The following is a 15,595-nucleotide window of genomic DNA, read 5'->3' as shown; positions in this document are numbered from 1 at the left end:
TGATTCATGGCATACATAAGGTGGCACAGCACAAACACGAAATCTGGAAAGGTAAGCATCCAGGTAAGGATGGTTTCAGGGCTATCCAACGTCTATTGATCTATAGATTGGGCCTCAACCCCCTGGTCTGTAGTTAGACACTCACCTGACACTCAAGATGTTAACCGGAATATTCTAAGAGGTTGCTTGGCGAATCAGTTGACAAAAGTGGCCTGGGCGCCGGCGTGCTATTCATGGATGAATAACCTGAGTCACGCTCGATGGAAGGTTTTGCAGACGAATGCACGCTCTGCTGATGATGCGGTGAATCGACCTGGCTATAGGGCGAAACACGGGGATATGAAGTCGCGGACGGAGGGGTCACCCAGTTCATCACCCTTTCACGAGTCTCCAACACCTTGTTCCTTCTCGAAAGCCTCACCTTCAGTCGGTGATATAGACCGCTCAATCGTTGCTTTCCATTTCTTTTCGAGCTCCCTGACAGGGCTTCTGTCATAGGGTGCAAAGATGGTAGGGTGGATGTAGACTGCTCCCCACGAGTTGTCACGTGGCTGTCTAAAAGTTTTCTCAAAAGATAGACTTCGTTCTGTTTTTTGGCGAATTGCCTGGATTGCTCCGCGAGGGCGCTCAGAGGCAGTGGAACTCTAAGAACGGGCTGCAGAACTGACAAGGCGCTGTCTGAGGAGTCCGTAATCTCTCGTATCGTGCAAGCTGGCTGATGCTTTTCTTGGGTGAGGCCATGCAAGCCGACTTTGTGTTGGGTCTCTGCTATATCATGGTCTTGGCCAAGCTCACAGTCGCCCATGGGCATAGCGGAATCCCCTGTGATCTTTGGCGTTTCGGTCCAAGACAGTTCCAGATCGGCCTTTGTTGGGAGAGCGACTTCATCCACATCAAGCTGTGCTCGAATATCAGACAATGTGCTCTCTAAAGGGACTACATGAGCCTCGCCAAGCGCATCCACAGATATGACGTGACCGTATACTTCGTGTGTGGTCTCGCTCACCACCCATGATCCCGAATCTCCAGGATGGAGCTCTAAATAGATATTAGCTATGTGTCAGCATGGAAAGGGCGAGGGTTGACCATCATACCTGAGTCGGAGCGCAGGACGAGGTCTAGAGTCTGCAAAAAGGACCTTCCTGGGAACATCATGATAGATGACCCATTAGACACTAGAGATCCCTTTTGGAGACCGTGGCTGGTCATAACAACCACGTCTATCTTCTGCTGTGGTTGCAACGGCACTCTGGAGGCTAACAGATTGATTCCAAAAATGCTTGGCGGGTGGCTATCGGGGGCGAGGTTGGGGAGAAGAACGGCAGTGTTCAACTTGATCAGAGCCCAGTCATGGTTGGCTGAAGTTGTTGAGGAAAGGCGAAGGGAATCATGGGCGACTTTACCAATCGAGGTCATCGCATTTAACTTCGGAGAGTGGCTCGGTTGTGGGTATGCGTCACTCTCGTTTAGCTCAGATATCGAATCTGTGTCTGTAAACTCCTCTGAGTCGAAATCATCGTCATCCGACCGGTCAAGGTCATTGCTCCCTTCCACTGGATGACTTGCTGTGAGCCCAAACACCTCAGTGATTTTCCCTCTGGTGACAGTTATTAAGCCGCCAAATGTTGCAATCGTTTCTGCTGCATCGACCACCATACGGATACTCATACCACAAAACGTAACTCTCCCGTCAAGATGGGCAAAGACATCAAGCGTGTCCTCTGTTGACAGGCGTATTACACCCTTGTCTAATATATAGACTTCGAACTCGGGCTTCAGATCTTGTTGGATGTGTTCCTGAGCAAAAAAGTGTCTCACCCTTTTTGCAACGCGTTTCTCACACTGTATAACGATGAAAAGCTTGGCCGACTCCTCGTCAGAGCCCATGTACTTCAACTTCATTGAAATGTCCCCCGGGTGCGCTTTCTTATTCCCCTTGGATATCGCTTTCCAGAGCGAGTTGGTGTATTGATATCTGAAGTCGAAGAAACGATCCCGTTGGTCGTCGGAAATTGGCTTGTCGAAGACCTGAGGAACAGAGACAGGGACCGATGTCCGATCCAAGAAATTTTGTTTGTTTTCTTGGGGAGTGGAAGCAGTTGACCCGTAGCCTGAATCGGCTCCGCTCGCGTCTACAGAGAATGCATCCGCATCTTGCGGACTGGGAGACTTTTCGAGCTCCGCGCTGATTTGCGCAGCGGAAACATCGCCCTTTAGATTAAGAGAAGCAAGCTTCTCTTTCAGCTGGGCAGCATCCGGTTCAGCACGAGGAGGGTTGACTCGCATTGGCAGAAGTGCAGTATTGTCGGAACTGTGGTTCTGAATCTTGATCGCGCGAAGTAGAGACGTCATGCTAACAGGTAATTAAAGGTAGAATTCCAGTGGTCGTCGATGGGAAGGGGGAGGGAGACAAAGATGTCAGAAGAGGATGCCTTCCGCAGTCATCCAAAATTCGCTTGACGTACCTACGGGATGATCCATCCAGACACAATTGCACGCAGAACGAGGCCTATATCCCCGCACTTGCTGATCGGTACCCAATGCTGGCTGCCCAAAGGCTGAGCAACTGTGCCGCCGCCCGCGATGCGTGAAGGCTTGAGCCAAGATCTGCGATTGGACTGCGTTGCCTAGATGCGCAAGCATTCCCCGAGTCCGGCATCAGCAGCTATTGTACCCTCACCGAAACCCGAAGCCAGTCATGGGGTGTGTTACAATACTTCAATCACCTACTTATAGACTTGTGATCGAGGCTTGATTTCCTTCACCAAGATTGATTTACTTGGATCTGCGAACCGCCATGTCTGCACTACCACTGAATTCTGTCGAAGATTCACTCTTCCCAAGGCTGGGAAAAGTCCTTTGGGGCTGGGAATTTTGCAATGATCTTGAGTCTGAGAAAGAGTGCAATTCAAGGAGCTGTCCTCATCGACGAATTGGCCAACTTCAACGATTTTGCCAGTTTTACAAAGCACTGATCTTGAACTATGTCGACAGCTGCTCTCCCGAAAACAGGCTATTCAAGACACACCAGGATCTTCACCATGCGATTCTCCAATTAAAGGCAAACCCGGATCTCACCCGAGCAGAGCTTTGTGACTTCATCGCCAATCAAGGGGCCCACAGAGAACCAAGGCGAAGTAATCTGCTCAATGCCAGCAGTCTTGTGGTCAATGTCCTCACCATGATAGATTGCTCAGCGCTCTATCAGTCACCGGACCGTCTAGAGACGGGGACATACAGGCTCCATTGGAAGGATGACGTTCCATTTAGCAAATACATACAGGACCTATTTCCCACCACGAGCCATCCGATTCTCAGCTTCAACGAAAGCCTTTCTTCCATCGAGATGAAGTCAGAACTTCGTGCCGTCAAACTCCAAAAACGACTACGAATGCGGTTTCGGGATACCCACGATATTCAGGACCACTTGAAATGGGATCGAAACCAGAATACACTCGAAATTTATCACCATACCGCGTTCCTCAAAGAACAGCTTCGGCTGACGAAAAGTGATGGAGACTTTTCCCTTCCATCTAACTCTATCAGAGTGTAAGTATCTGAGTTTCCCTCCGAAACAAAAGAGAAACCAGCTGTCTAACAACACAACAGTGGAGCTCTCCCGCGTCAACTGGTTCTCGAGATTCTAGATTCCCTCCAAAGCATCATCTTTCCGTTGAGCGAGCCAAAGTCAAAAAGGCTTCTCCGGTCTCTGACAGAACAATACTCTCTTGATCCTGATATCCAGCACCTGGAGGTCAGCGCCATACGCAAGACAGGCGAGGAGAGCATCGAATACGTATTTCTGGCCGACAGGCTGGCCGAGCTGCACAATGAGCTGCAGACTCCCAGGCCACGGGGCTGGCTGGGCAGGCGACTGGAACGGAAGAGCGGGGCGAAGTACATGCTGATGGCTACCCTCTGCGGTGTTGTTTTTGCTGTGCTGCTTGGTATGGCATCGTTGGTGGTCACCTGTTACCAGACATGGATTGCGTACCAGGCTTGGCAGCATCCTGTTTCTTCCTCGGGTCCTTGATGAGGGTACAGGTCATGGAGATAGGGTATATATCTACCTAGGTACTAACTTGCTGTGTAGTCCAGGTATTCCCGGCTGTTGAAGGGAGCTTCTTGGTGATGAAAAACGGACATGATGAGGAACATAAAAGACGTCCTGGGTGAAATGAATCCGAGGTCAGACTGGTAGTGTGGAAAAAAGAAAGGGGCTGGGGGCACTTGAGATTGGGAGGGAATACGGCAGATCCACCTAGGTGGTGACTTGGTGGCCAAGCCTTGCGTTCAAATTTTGTATACCTGCCTCTCGAAAATAGAACAGAAGAAGGAGTTAGCACTGGTGATCATTAATTTGAGCAGTTAGGCTGCTGACGAGAGCAGTGACGATCAATAAGTGACTGCGCAGCAGCCTAAAAGGACTTGCCTGCCGGGCGAGGAAGCTGGAGTCCGAGGAGCCGTGCCACTTTGTACCAACTTTTGTTCCTGTCTGGGTGCCACGGATCTGACCAAGAATCAAGGTCCGGCTTCCATGCATTAGTTTACGCGATGGTCTGTATATAGGTATTCATTTTGATTTGAGTGCAACAGCCAATCGACAATGACTTGGCTGATCCTAGAAAGTCAGAAAACCTGCTGACGATGTTAGGTGCAAGTGGGTCATGGAAGAACGTATTTGAGTCTCTATATCCGTAAGAAGATTACCAGTACTCACTGAGGTCACCAGGTCCCGTGCGGCCATTGCCTATAATATCACAGGAGGAGTGGGTTCCATATAGGCCAGGTCATTTGGGTAGCTGGGGTCCCAGGAGATGCCTTTCGGAGCTATGCTGACACCGCTCATGGTCAGGCTGACGATCGTTGTCAGGTTGTCCATCGAGATTCTCCTCGAGATACGTCATGTCATGACTTGGTTTACTGGAGCTGAGGTGCTATGAAGAAGTCATGGTACTCTCTGTAGTCTGGAAGAAAACGGCTTCGAGGCAAGGTCGGATAAGTAATAACATGTAGTACCACTGCGCCGGACTCAGCCCCTGCCAAGGTGGCACGAAGGAACATCAACAATACAGGTAAGCGTCTCCAGTACCACCTATCTTCACTGCGTCATATCCTCTTCCTACCAAATCAAAGCACTTCTAGCGCTAAGGCTCGGCTAACAGAGTTGACGTAACTAGGCCTGTGCCATTTCAGCGTGTTACCTTCTACACATGGGAGTCGGCGTTTGTGGTCCCCAGCGCAACAGCCCTTTTGATATATTTGATACAGAATAAACCAAGGATCATGTTGATCTTGTCAATTTCCTCTTACTTAAGTGATCAAACCTTTACGGCGGGCAACCTTGCAGCCTCACAGATCGACAGTAAGCTGAAGGATGGTCTCGGACTCTGGGAGTCGAAGACCTAACCAACTATGGCGATGGAATGCCTTGCGCATCCTTACGCCGAGACTGAAGAGATAACTTGTAGTTTACGTGCTGTTGGTAATGCTTAGGACAGGTATATAAAACCCAGTTCATGTCGACGTGGAGTCATGTTTCCCACTTCTCATCCTCATCCAACCTCATAAAGCCCAACAAGAGCAAGCAACCGTACCTTAGACTTCAGGAACCAACAGAAAAACATCTTCGACATGTCTTCCCTTACCGCCGCCTTCATCGTCGGCGCCGCTGTTCTCTCCGGCGTGCGTGCCTCCCCCGTCGCCAGCGCCAACGCTGCCTTATCCACGCCTTCGTTCCTGACGACGATTGGCCTTGACCCCGAGGTCAACATCACCAAGCGTGATGTGATCGGAAGATTGCCAAACGGTGCCGACGATATTGAGCACCGGTTCCAACCTGTCTTGGACTTTGACGGCGATGGTTGTTACTACACCTCGGCCATGGACGACCAGGGCAACCTCAACAACGGAATCCATAACCCCGGTGACGGCGTGCCCCCTGGTTGCCTGGCCCAAAACTGCCGTGAGGAGAACCGCCTGCAAAGCAACAACGTCTACAGTCGCGCGCGGTGCAACAATGTAAGTTCCCCCTTCCGGCGGAATTTTCCAATCACCTGCTAACTCGCGATTGACACCAGGGATGGTGTGCCATCATGTACGAGTACTATTTCGAGAAGGACCAGCTCATCTGCGGTCCCGCCTGGGGCAACGGTCACCCCCACGACTGGGAGCACGTCATTGTGTTCGTCCAGGACGACCAAGTCAAGCGTGTCGCTCCCTCATGCCACAATGAGTACCCGACAGCTACCAACGAGCCGCGCCTGCACGATGGCACACGCGCCAAGATCGTCTACCACAAGGATGGTGCCCGGACTCACTGCGTCAGGATGGCCGCCGAGGCCGACGATGATATCGAGAATTACACCGGCGAGTGGTTTCTCGGTGAGCTGGTCGGATGGAACCACTACCCGACTGTTGACTTGCGGACAAAGTTGGTCAACTTCCACCAGGATGCCAAGCCGAAGCTCAATGATGCCGACTTTGCTGCTGCTCTGAAGGCGGCGGCTGGTGATCAGGTGCCTGGCTTCAACCCTGACTCGGATAGCTGAGCAACTCTCAGGTTGATGGGCGCGTCAAGGCTGGGGTTCTGGTCCAGCATGGGACGCAAAACTGAAGGTTGTGAGAGTGATTTATTCAGGTTCTATAGAGATGCGCTCAGTAAGCACATGTAACTGTCAGGGAGGGAAATAGGCGTTTCTTTGCCCACACTCGCTTGATTTGACTTGGCACCGGTTTGCCCACCAAGGTACCTATACATAGATACCTACACAATAAACCACAATGCATTGTAAGATAGGTCCTACCTCAAAGACATAGTGCGCTCCTGCCTCTCAGTAATATACCACAGTAGGTAGGCAAGTCCAATGGGGCGGCTTCTGCATAAGTCCCTCGTGTTTGGAAAGATTGCTGGTGAGGCTGTGTAAGGAAAGAAGGGGAGATATTGTGGAGTATTGTGACGGTGTGGTATCCGGAAGGATTATATTGCGGGCTGTGTTGCTCTGTGAACAATGGTTGAAATGGGTGGCAGGACCAGTTGTCTAAGGCCATATGAGCTTGTTACCTACCTAGTAACCCCTTGTCCCAGCTCTCTTGGTCCTTAGCCTCAGCCAAATCCCAGCTACTTCAGTCGTTTCTCTCAGCTTCTTTAGTTGTTCATCTCAGCCTCCGTGAGGTAGTAAAGTGTTTGATAATAGCACCACGCCCATGAAGAAACGCCTGATCAATATATGTTTGGAGACCTTGAGCAAGGTTGGAGATTCCCATGCTAATGGAAACTAGCGGGAGACGTTCTATTTGTATTTAAAAACTGTTGATTTCTGAGAGGATGTACTACAAGGCCCAGAACATGTGAAGACACTTCGATGCAAAAACCAGACAAACATTGTTCCCTAATTCCGTTCGCGTGCCAAAGCCACCCTCATATATCCATCCCATGCAGAATCAGTTGGATCATATTACAATTGCCCACATCCTTCAAAATGAACATCATGCCACCAGTTGCCTACAAATTCGTCTTCCCGCAAGACCTCCACCTAGCAATGTGCTAAGGAGGTCATGTCTAGTCCTGCACCTTGATAATGACCTTGCCCACATGGCTGCCAGAGTACAAATAGTCGAACGCGGCCGGGGATTCATCAAACGTAAAGACTCGGTCAACGAGCGGGGCAAGGGATACCTTTTTCTCAGCCAGAAACTGATTCAGCTCCACAAAATCCTGCTTGGAGCCGACACCAATACCCCTGGATCACTCATCGTTAGTGGAATCATTGTCCTTGGCAATCCAGAAAAAAGAAACAAAGGAAAAGAAAAAAGAATATTCTTTTATGGCAGTGGAAATAGCTTACTTCAACTTCGCAAACTTCGACATCAACGCCATGATTGCACTTGGCTGCCAGTCGCCATTGAAACCGGCCAAAAAGCCAACAAGAGAGACGACACCACCACGTGAACGCAAGAAACTGATATCTTCCGGAAGAGACGCCGGTCCAGTGTTGTTAATGACAAAGTCGACGCCCTTGCCGTCGGTGAGGCGCTTCACTTCCGAGACTTGGTCAGAGACGGTCTTGTAGTTAATGGTACCGACATCAGAGCCGAGCTTTCGGATTTCCTCAAGCTTTCTGTCAGAGGAGGACGTGATGATTGGTTTGATGCCCGCGGCAAGGCATATCAGCAAAGCAAACAGACTGACGCCTCCCGTGCCTAGCTCAATCCGTCAGTCACTATTGCACTATCATGGGTCAGTAAATGAGACACAAACCTTGCAACAAGGCACTTCTAGGATTCGGCGCTTTCAAGTTGTCGAGAGCAGTCCAAGCCGTGACACCGGCACACGCGATAGTGGATGCCTCTTCCCACGACAAGTGCTTGGGCAATTGCACAAGCTCCTTATCCTCAAAAACCGCATACTCCCTCAGAACGCCATCAACATCACCCCCAAGTGCCTGCATCGGTTCGTCATCCCCTGCAACAAGATGGCCGAGATCGAAATTGACCGAAACATGGTCTCCGATGGCGAAATCCTTCACCGCGCTTCCGATAGCCGCAACCTCAGCAGCTGCGTCGGAGCACGGAATGCCACGCTCAATCACATCCACCGGGTAGCGCCCGTTCAGCATGCCGACATCACGGAAGTTGAGGGAGACGGCGTGGATCTTGAGGAGGACATCGTGCGGCGCAAGCTCTTGCACCATGGGTTCAGTTGAGGGGACGATGGTCCTCGGCAGGTCGCCGGTGGTGCGCCTGAAGGCTTTGTATGTCTCTGGAATAGGCATGACGGAAATTGGAGAACTAGAGTCGATGCTGTGTGAGATGAAATCTCAAGTTTAGAGAAATGTATGGTCAGTCTACATGATGAGGATGCGTAGATATATTCAAAGTTCAGCTGTTAAACGGGCCATGGTCATTAGTAATCTTCCCAAAGCTCGACGTGGAGAAATGCTTGGCCATCTTGGAGACTTGATGCTTGCGGGTTAATTATAGGAGTCATTTTCCCCAAAAATGGTTCCCCCAAAGCCGCAAAAAAAGAAGACGCAATAAATACACCCGATCGCGGGTAGATACACTGGAAATGACAGACACAACAAAGATAATCACAGTGCTATGAGATGTTGGATGAACAGTAAGTACATGGACAATTCGGAGCACCATTGCTTGTCGTTGATTTCCGCAGACGTCATCCGTGCCATGGAACCAGATCGGACTCCGCGGCGGTTATCTCCACAATTACATAATCACCATATTTGTAAACCTCCTGTCTCTAGAATCCTCGATTGATTCTTGAGATGAATCCAGAACGGTGATCTCAGCCTGGGACTTTGCTAATTGACGCAGACTCCTAACCGGCAGAAGGACCGTAAAAGCCACAGCCTCCTTCATCACTCATAAAACCAAGCATCTCAAAGCCCCCGCAGCAGGCTCAAGCACGGGTGCACACGTAGTAACCCAACCAAAGATTGGTGCAGGCTAGGTAGGTACAATCAAGTCATGTCAGCACTGGAGTAGGGGTCTGTCGTCGACGAGACAAATCGGTAGACTTACCGGCATTGACCTGCGTGTTCCAAGACCTAAACTGGGCCACGGTGATGCCGTTTCTCGAGGCGATGTTGTCGCACTGGTCCCCAGACGCAACCAAGTGCCAACGGTTACAGGTACCGGCGGTGCCAGGCATGAGAGGAGACGGTGCGGTGACGGGGACGCCAATGCAAATGTAGTAGTCGAGCCAGAGGTTGGTGCAGCCTGTCATGTTTGTCAGTCGGGGTACGAAAGAACTTGCTTCAGTCACGAAGACAGATGTATGGAAGAAGGCTCAACTTACCAGCGTTGACCTGGCTATTCCAAGTACGGATCTGGGCTGTGGTGATACCGTTGCGGCTGGCAATGGTATTGCACTGGTCCCCGGAACGAACCTTGTACCAGCGGTTGCAGTTGGATGAGTAGCCAGGCATGACTGGGGAAACTGAGGGAGTCGGGCCAGATGTGGGTGTGCTTGTGGTTGGAGATGGAGTTACGCCTGGAATGCCAACACAGACGTAGTAGTCGAGCCACAGATTGTTGCACTGTGCGTTGATTTGTGTGTTCCAGCTGCGGAGCTGGGCGAGGGAAACACCATTCCGGCCGGCGAGTGTGTCACACTAGTCACCAGAACGAACCTTATCCCAGCGGTTGCAATTGGATGCGTGACCGGGCATGACAGGGGAGAAAGTAGGGGTAGGGGCCCGGCTTTGCGGTCTTTCAGCCTTGTGGTCGCGTTGAACTAGGTAGGTAGGTAGGCGGGGTTTTTGTGGTAAACAAACACATTTCGCAGCAGCAGCCGTGGAGTGAGAGCAAGACCCTTTGCAGTGCTGCACAAGCCATGGAAATTCATCAGGCATCCACGGCCTACAAAGAGGCGGCTCAGTTCCCAACAAGCTAGCAATCACTGGAGTAAATGATGCAGTGAAGGCACCTACCCGATATTCACCATCTAAAAAGACACCATAACAAGGAAGTGATAAATGTGCTTCTTACCTAATCAACCTCAACATAACGGTATCAAGAACAAAAGAATAATTTTAATAACAACCTGCACAATTCCAAGACAATCCATTTCCATTCAACATATTTCATGGGTTGTACGGTATATCATCGCGACACCCTTGGACGTATCAGACGAAGCTCACGTGGAGCCTTAGAGGTGACAAGGTCATGTTGTGTTTGAGCTAGACGGCAAAGAAGATTGAGGGCAAGGAGCGTAAATGCCAACTGCTGATCAGGTTCAGATATGCCGTCCGCATGACAGACTGGCATGCCAATAGTAAAGATCGACACTATTGTCAATGATCTTTGGCAAAGTTGTGGTTGCCAAGACCGCATTGCATTTTGACGCTGTCTCGTCTTGTCTTTCTACCCGTCTCACTCAGACACCTCGGTATGATCTACGCCCAGGCGAGATCCAAATCGCCGTTTCAAGAATGCAGAGGCAATTGTAGGCGCAATCCATATTTTCTTTAAAGGTGCCGTGGGTGGCCTATCGGTTCCGACTTGTTCTTTACATCCATCAACAACAGCTGTTCTTCAGTCCTTTCTTTCAGAGTTGATCTCGCACTTCCAGTTCTGGGAACTGTTTCATTCTTTGAACGTACATATCTTTGCATCCAACCGCCAGTCGGTCTTTACCAACCTACCATCCAACATCAATCTCCCAAAATGTACGCCAAGACTCTCCTCGTTGCTTTGTTCGCGGCCTCAACCGCATCCGCTGCTGCTGTTGGCGCTCGCCAGAACCAGAATGGCAATAACGGCGCCAATGCGGCCCCCGACTTTGGGCTTTGCAACCCCAGCATCGACTTCGTCCTCGGTCGCCCCGGTCGTCAGGCGGATGAGGGAACTTTCTTGCCTGTCGATCCTCTTGTGGCTGAAGGCCAGCAGGAGGCGCTGAACCCGAACATCATCACCAATAGGGTCTGCGATCAGCTCACCAACGTTTGCGAGGCAAATGATGCGGCCAAAGCTTTGTGTGAGCAGGCGAAAGCCCAAGTTCAGGCTTTGGGAACCAAGGATGCGACAACCGCGGATGCATTCAACTCTGCGCTGGGATTCTAAGAGTTGGCGGAATGTGTTTCAATGCTGGATGGGAAGGGCTCTTGGATGGGATTTGACAACCGTGCTAAGCTTTGTAAATAGCAGAACGTCTGAGGGTGACAGTTAAAAGTCGACCACAAGGTGTCGGGCCCTTGAATTCAGGACATTACAACTTGCTATTGTTTTTCTTGTTTCTTCGAAGATGCCAACTCAGTGCAGACATTACACACTGCATGGATCGTTACTGCCTTTAAGCCTTCCATGTCCAGGCTGCAATGTCACACTGCCTGCCCACTGCGAGCAAGGTGAAGGAGCAACACCGAGGACCCCACTTTCCACGCCCCAACTTATGATTCACACCTCCACCCACCGACCCTCAAAGTCGAGTGCAGTGGGCGCGACATGGCATTATAGCATCATGGCATGTTGGATAATATCTCGATGGTGGGGATGGCAAGTGCAACTTCCCCTTAACCATCACCACCAAACCGTCTCCTGTTCCCACTCTCGTACGAAGCCTACCAGCCTTCCTTCCTTCCTTGGGAGTTCTTCCACATCAGGCAGCTGAGTTGACCGGCCGCAATGACGTTTGATAGACTGAGTGGAGGCACCGGAGGATATTCACCTCGTCGACCTGTCTGTCCCTTCCTCGTGGCATTAGAACCCTACAACAAGATGACAGGACAGGTGTCAGCTTTTTCTCGAAACATTTGACTTGATCCTCTTCCAACACCATCACCAGTTTTGTTTCTTGCACCTGGCCTTGCTCATTGCTACTCTTCAAATACAACACGCTATCTTGTACAGGCACCGACACATTGCACCACAAACATGCACACCGTCACCTTTGTTGCAGCCGCTGCTGCTCTGCTTTCTCACGTGGAGGCCTTGAACATCCTTATTACGGTTTGTCATCAACAACCTCACTTAGTTCATTCCTGGCATGCACTAACAGAACTGGTACGCAGAACGCTGACGGATTTGGAACCGCCAGTGTTCGCGAACTCTACCGCCAAATGACTTCCATCGGCCACAATTGTTACGTCGTTGCCTCTGTTGCTGCCCAGACGGGTGCTGGTCTCCATGCCGAATTCACCACCAACCCCCGACTGGACGCCGATGGAGATTGGGGTATGTGCTCCCACATAGCTGCTGCTTGAAGACGTGTTGCTGACCCATATGGTGACATGCAGGTCTCGTGAAAGCTGGTGCACCGTCCCTTGGAACTGATCCGACCGACAACCACATATGGTATTACAATGGCACAGCGACAGCGCAGGTGCTGGTGGCATTGGACTACATATATCCTACCATTGGTCGGCTCGAAGCCCCCGACCTCGTCATCTCGGGTCCCAATTCTGGGTCAAACTCAGGTACTTTTCTCGAAACTTTGTCCGGGGCCATGGCCGCAACTTACGTTGCTATTGAGCGTGGAATCCCCGCCATGGCATTCTGGACTGGCAACGAAGCCACCGTCTATTCGTCACTCAACACTAGCACCAAAGCTGGGCTCCAGGATCCCGCCACCATCAATGCTCGCCTTGCCTCTAACCTTGTGCAAGCTTTCATCAGCAAGGCAAACGGAGATCGAGTCCTTCCCGAGGGATACGGTGTGACTGTCGACTTGCCCTACATCACATCCGAGACAAGCGATGAATGCACGAACCCCCCTTTTGTTCTGACACGGGCCACCCAGGACGTGGGAGTCAAGGTTGCGTACAACCACAAGAGCGGCGTCTTCAACCGCATGCACACCGATGCTGGCTACAAGCAGTTTGAGGCTACCGACATGGTAAGCACCGTTGCGCCCAAGTGCCTCAGTGCTGTTACTGTCTTTTCACTTGACTACGACGCCAGCCACCGGAGGCAGTGCTTCAACCTGGCAGATGTGACGGCAATCATTCCGGTGTTGGTACACTCCAATGCCACGACACCACTCACGGGAGGATTGGGGGCCAATGCTTCAATCGCGGGCAATAGTAGCTCGCAACCGCCAACTCCTGTGGAGGCCCCACCACCATCGGGACAAACTGCTGTTACTAGCATCGCGACACTGGCTCAATGGTCTGTCAATTTGTTGGTTCTTGGTCTTGTGGTCGGGATGACGCTGTTGTGAGCTACAACAAATGAGAGCGGTGGAATGAGATATGGGCAGTTTTGGGTGGCGATATGAGGTTTTAACACATATGTCGTCGTTTTACCTGTAGGACTTAGATGGGGATAGTTGTTGAAAGATGAGAGTAATGTGGTGTTGAAGTTGTAGGAGAAGTACGCTGAAAGAAATTCTGTTCCAGTTGTATTTAATCTGACGTTCATTTCCGATTGGCTCTTTGACGTGTTCATGAAATTGACCTGGATTTCATGCGTGCGTGTCATAAGGTACGCTTCCGCTCTTTGACCAGCTTGAATAGTGTCGAATATCGGGGGACACCACAAAGGTTTGCATCATGTTATCTATTTTGTTACATATTACTATGCCGTTCAAAGCAACCAAACGCCAGACTATGCAGACTCCAACCGTATCTCCTGATGGCTGGCTCCCCTCCTCCGTTTGAGGCGCTTTGCTTTTTCTGGCATGTTGCCTCACCAGCGTTACCTTACACTTTGATCTCCCTCGTCATGTTCCTTTTCCCATCACCTCTTCTCTGCTCAAAGATCCCGATGAGGCCCGACATTCTTGGGCAGCTGGCTGGGCTCACTTCCGTCCCCGAGGTCGAGCGTCTTGGAGGGCGACCGCTTGGCGTGGGCGGTTGGGTTGTGGCTCGCAATGCGAGTGTTCTTGGGGTCGATGTCGGAGGGTATGTCGAACTGCTTGCGGGTGTGCTTACCGCCCGTGCCGGCGATGGACTCGAGGGATTCAGAGACGTTGAGGTTGGTGGCTGCTGCGTCGTGGCGGGCGCGGGGGCGAGGCTGATTGGAGCCGCCGGCTGTTGAGTAGAGGAGTCCGCCGAAGAGGCCGGAGGCGATGACGGCGGGGATAACGCGGTTGCGGGCCATGTTGGACATTTTGAAGGTGTTGGGGTGGTTGGATTGCTAGGTGTGGAACAGGTGGTTTGTTTTGGGGATCGGGTTGGTTTGGTTTTTGTATGTCAAAAGTTGATGTTAGTGAAGAGGTAGGTTGCACAACGGTGGTGGGGGATTGGAAAATGATTGGCAAATCAATTGGTATGGGAGCGTTGAGGCGAAGGCGGAAGGGCGCATTTTAAGAAAAGGGGAGGAGTGATGTGCGGTATGCGCCGGTCATGATGACATCAGGAGGTTGGCTCGGCGTTGATTAGGACTGCAGCTCCGCATCATTGCAGTATTTTAACCTTTGAACTTCCCCGCCAATTTAGGATCGCATGCCATAAAAGGCTGCGGGTTAAGAGAGACTCGATTGCCTAGAACGATCCGGCTGTCTGAGGTCGAGATCACGGTTGACATCTGTAGGGGATTTGACGTCACCATTTAGGGTGTGGGGCTCCTGTGCGGGCCGGGTTTCGGTGGGAAGAATGACCGACCGATTTTTGAATGGTCAATAATTTGTGCTGGAAGGCCTGTTGGCATGTGGAAATTCTGGAAATTTGTTGTCAAGAAGAGATGTTGTCTCTATTGTTTTCGTCGATGGATGTTTTTCTTGTTGAGGGTGGGATTGAATGTCAAGGGTTAGGGTACGCGATGGTGTCATCACCCATGTCAAGGGCTGCTCGGACGACGACTTGGCATGGCAAGCGAAGTAAACAAGCTCAGGGGCTGGGTGGGGTTATTCGAAGGAGGCGACCTTCGAGAGTTTTTCTTTTCAATCAATGCGGTTGACTGTGACATATGTAATGAGAAAAGAAATTGAGACATGCGGTCAATTTAGAGACTTCTTGTCTCGTATGGCCAGTATTTTTGGTAAAAGTCTTTATTCTTAAAGGTGTTTTCCACTGCCAGACGGAGGTGCTTGGATAGCTGACTGATAAGTATGTGGCGAGCATCACCAAGTTCGCACGCGACGTTTCGTGCCTTTTTATTGGAAATTGAAATGAGATAAAATTTCTACTAACATGCT

The 15,595-nt window shown here is 50.9% G+C and overlaps 8 protein-coding genes across 8 annotated transcripts; 4 read left to right on the top strand and 4 right to left on the bottom strand.

Moving 5' to 3' along the window:
• Positions 1-57: 57 nt before the first annotated feature.
• Positions 58-2,631, bottom strand: QC763_501090 (uncharacterized protein). The gene is made up of 2 exons (XM_062912711.1): positions 1,095-2,631; positions 58-1,038 (listed from the first exon to the last, which is right to left on the bottom strand). Exons 1-2 carry the CDS (start codon positions 2,350-2,352, stop codon positions 161-163), a joined length of 2,136 nt encoding a protein of 711 aa, XP_062763949.1. The 5' UTR covers positions 2,353-2,631; the 3' UTR covers positions 58-160.
• Positions 2,252-4,488, top strand: QC763_501100 (uncharacterized protein). Its single transcript, XM_062912712.1, has 2 exons — positions 2,252-3,549; positions 3,610-4,488. The coding sequence occupies exons 1-2, from the start codon at positions 2,798-2,800 to the stop codon at positions 4,031-4,033; spliced, it is 1,176 nt and encodes a 391-aa protein (XP_062763948.1). The 5' UTR covers positions 2,252-2,797; the 3' UTR covers positions 4,034-4,488.
• A 1,146-nt stretch (positions 4,489-5,634) lies between these two features.
• On the top strand, positions 5,635-6,551 carry QC763_501110 (uncharacterized protein; the record flags this gene model as incomplete). The annotated part of the gene is made up of 2 exons (XM_062912713.1): positions 5,635-6,021; positions 6,081-6,551. 2 exons carry the CDS (start codon positions 5,635-5,637, stop codon positions 6,549-6,551), a joined length of 858 nt encoding a protein of 285 aa, XP_062763947.1.
• Positions 6,552-7,231: 680 nt separating this feature from the next.
• On the bottom strand, positions 7,232-8,774 carry QC763_501120 (putative secondary metabolism biosynthetic enzyme; the record flags this gene model as incomplete). The annotated part of the gene is made up of 3 exons (XM_062912714.1): positions 7,232-7,742; positions 7,848-8,202; positions 8,261-8,774. 3 exons carry the CDS (start codon positions 8,772-8,774, stop codon positions 7,562-7,564), a joined length of 1,050 nt encoding a protein of 349 aa, XP_062763946.1. The 3' UTR covers positions 7,232-7,561.
• Positions 8,775-9,418: 644 nt separating this feature from the next.
• Positions 9,419-10,233, bottom strand: QC763_501130 (uncharacterized protein; the record flags this gene model as incomplete). Its single annotated transcript, XM_062912715.1, has 3 exons — positions 9,818-10,233; positions 9,541-9,738; positions 9,419-9,465 (listed from the first exon to the last, which is right to left on the bottom strand). Exons 1-3 carry the CDS (start codon positions 9,945-9,947, stop codon positions 9,419-9,421), a joined length of 375 nt encoding a protein of 124 aa, XP_062763945.1. The 5' UTR covers positions 9,948-10,233.
• A 954-nt stretch (positions 10,234-11,187) lies between these two features.
• Positions 11,188-11,583, top strand: QC763_501160 (uncharacterized protein; the record flags this gene model as incomplete). The annotated part of the gene is made up of 1 exon (XM_062912716.1): positions 11,188-11,583. The coding sequence occupies one exon, from the start codon at positions 11,188-11,190 to the stop codon at positions 11,581-11,583; it is 396 nt and encodes a 131-aa protein (XP_062763944.1).
• Positions 11,584-11,878: 295 nt separating this feature from the next.
• QC763_501170 (uncharacterized protein) lies at positions 11,879-13,873 on the top strand. Its single transcript, XM_062912717.1, has 3 exons — positions 11,879-12,468; positions 12,531-12,693; positions 12,756-13,873. The coding sequence occupies exons 1-3, from the start codon at positions 12,394-12,396 to the stop codon at positions 13,676-13,678; spliced, it is 1,161 nt and encodes a 386-aa protein (XP_062763943.1). The 5' UTR covers positions 11,879-12,393; the 3' UTR covers positions 13,679-13,873.
• Positions 13,874-14,211: 338 nt separating this feature from the next.
• QC763_501180 (uncharacterized protein) lies at positions 14,212-14,568 on the bottom strand (the record flags this gene model as incomplete). Its single annotated transcript, XM_062912718.1, has 1 exon — positions 14,212-14,568. One exon carries the CDS (start codon positions 14,566-14,568, stop codon positions 14,212-14,214), a length of 357 nt encoding a protein of 118 aa, XP_062763942.1.
• Positions 14,569-15,595: the final 1,027 nt, after the last annotated feature.

This window comes from Podospora pseudopauciseta, assembly GCF_035222475.1.
Source record: "Podospora pseudopauciseta strain CBS 411.78 chromosome 5 map unlocalized CBS411.78m_5.2, whole genome shotgun sequence".
NCBI classification, from domain to species: Eukaryota; Fungi; Ascomycota; class Sordariomycetes; order Sordariales; family Podosporaceae; genus Podospora; species Podospora pseudopauciseta.
This window is presented reverse-complemented; position numbering and strand designations above follow the sequence as displayed.

Excerpts from the sequence above, each read along its gene's own strand:
- QC763_501170 (XM_062912717.1), top strand. The coding sequence starts at position 12,394 with ATGCACACCGTCACCTTTGTTGCAGCCGCTGCTGCTCTGCTTTCTCAC. Across the intron at positions 12,469-12,530 it reads CCTTGAACATCCTTATTACG|AACGCTGACGGATTTGGAAC; the intron begins GTTTGTCATCAA and ends ACTGGTACGCAG. Across the intron at positions 12,694-12,755 it reads GGACGCCGATGGAGATTGGG|GTCTCGTGAAAGCTGGTGCA; the intron begins GTATGTGCTCCC and ends GGTGACATGCAG.
- QC763_501100 (XM_062912712.1), top strand. The coding sequence starts at position 2,798 with ATGTCTGCACTACCACTGAATTCTGTCGAAGATTCACTCTTCCCAAGG. Across the intron at positions 3,550-3,609 it reads CCATCTAACTCTATCAGAGT|TGGAGCTCTCCCGCGTCAAC; the intron begins GTAAGTATCTGA and ends ACAACACAACAG.
- QC763_501090 (XM_062912711.1), bottom strand. The coding sequence starts at position 2,352 with ATGACGTCTCTACTTCGCGCGATCAAGATTCAGAACCACAGTTCCGAC. Across the intron at positions 1,039-1,094 it reads CGTCCTGCGCTCCGACTCAG|AGCTCCATCCTGGAGATTCG; the intron begins GTATGATGGTCA and ends ATATCTATTTAG.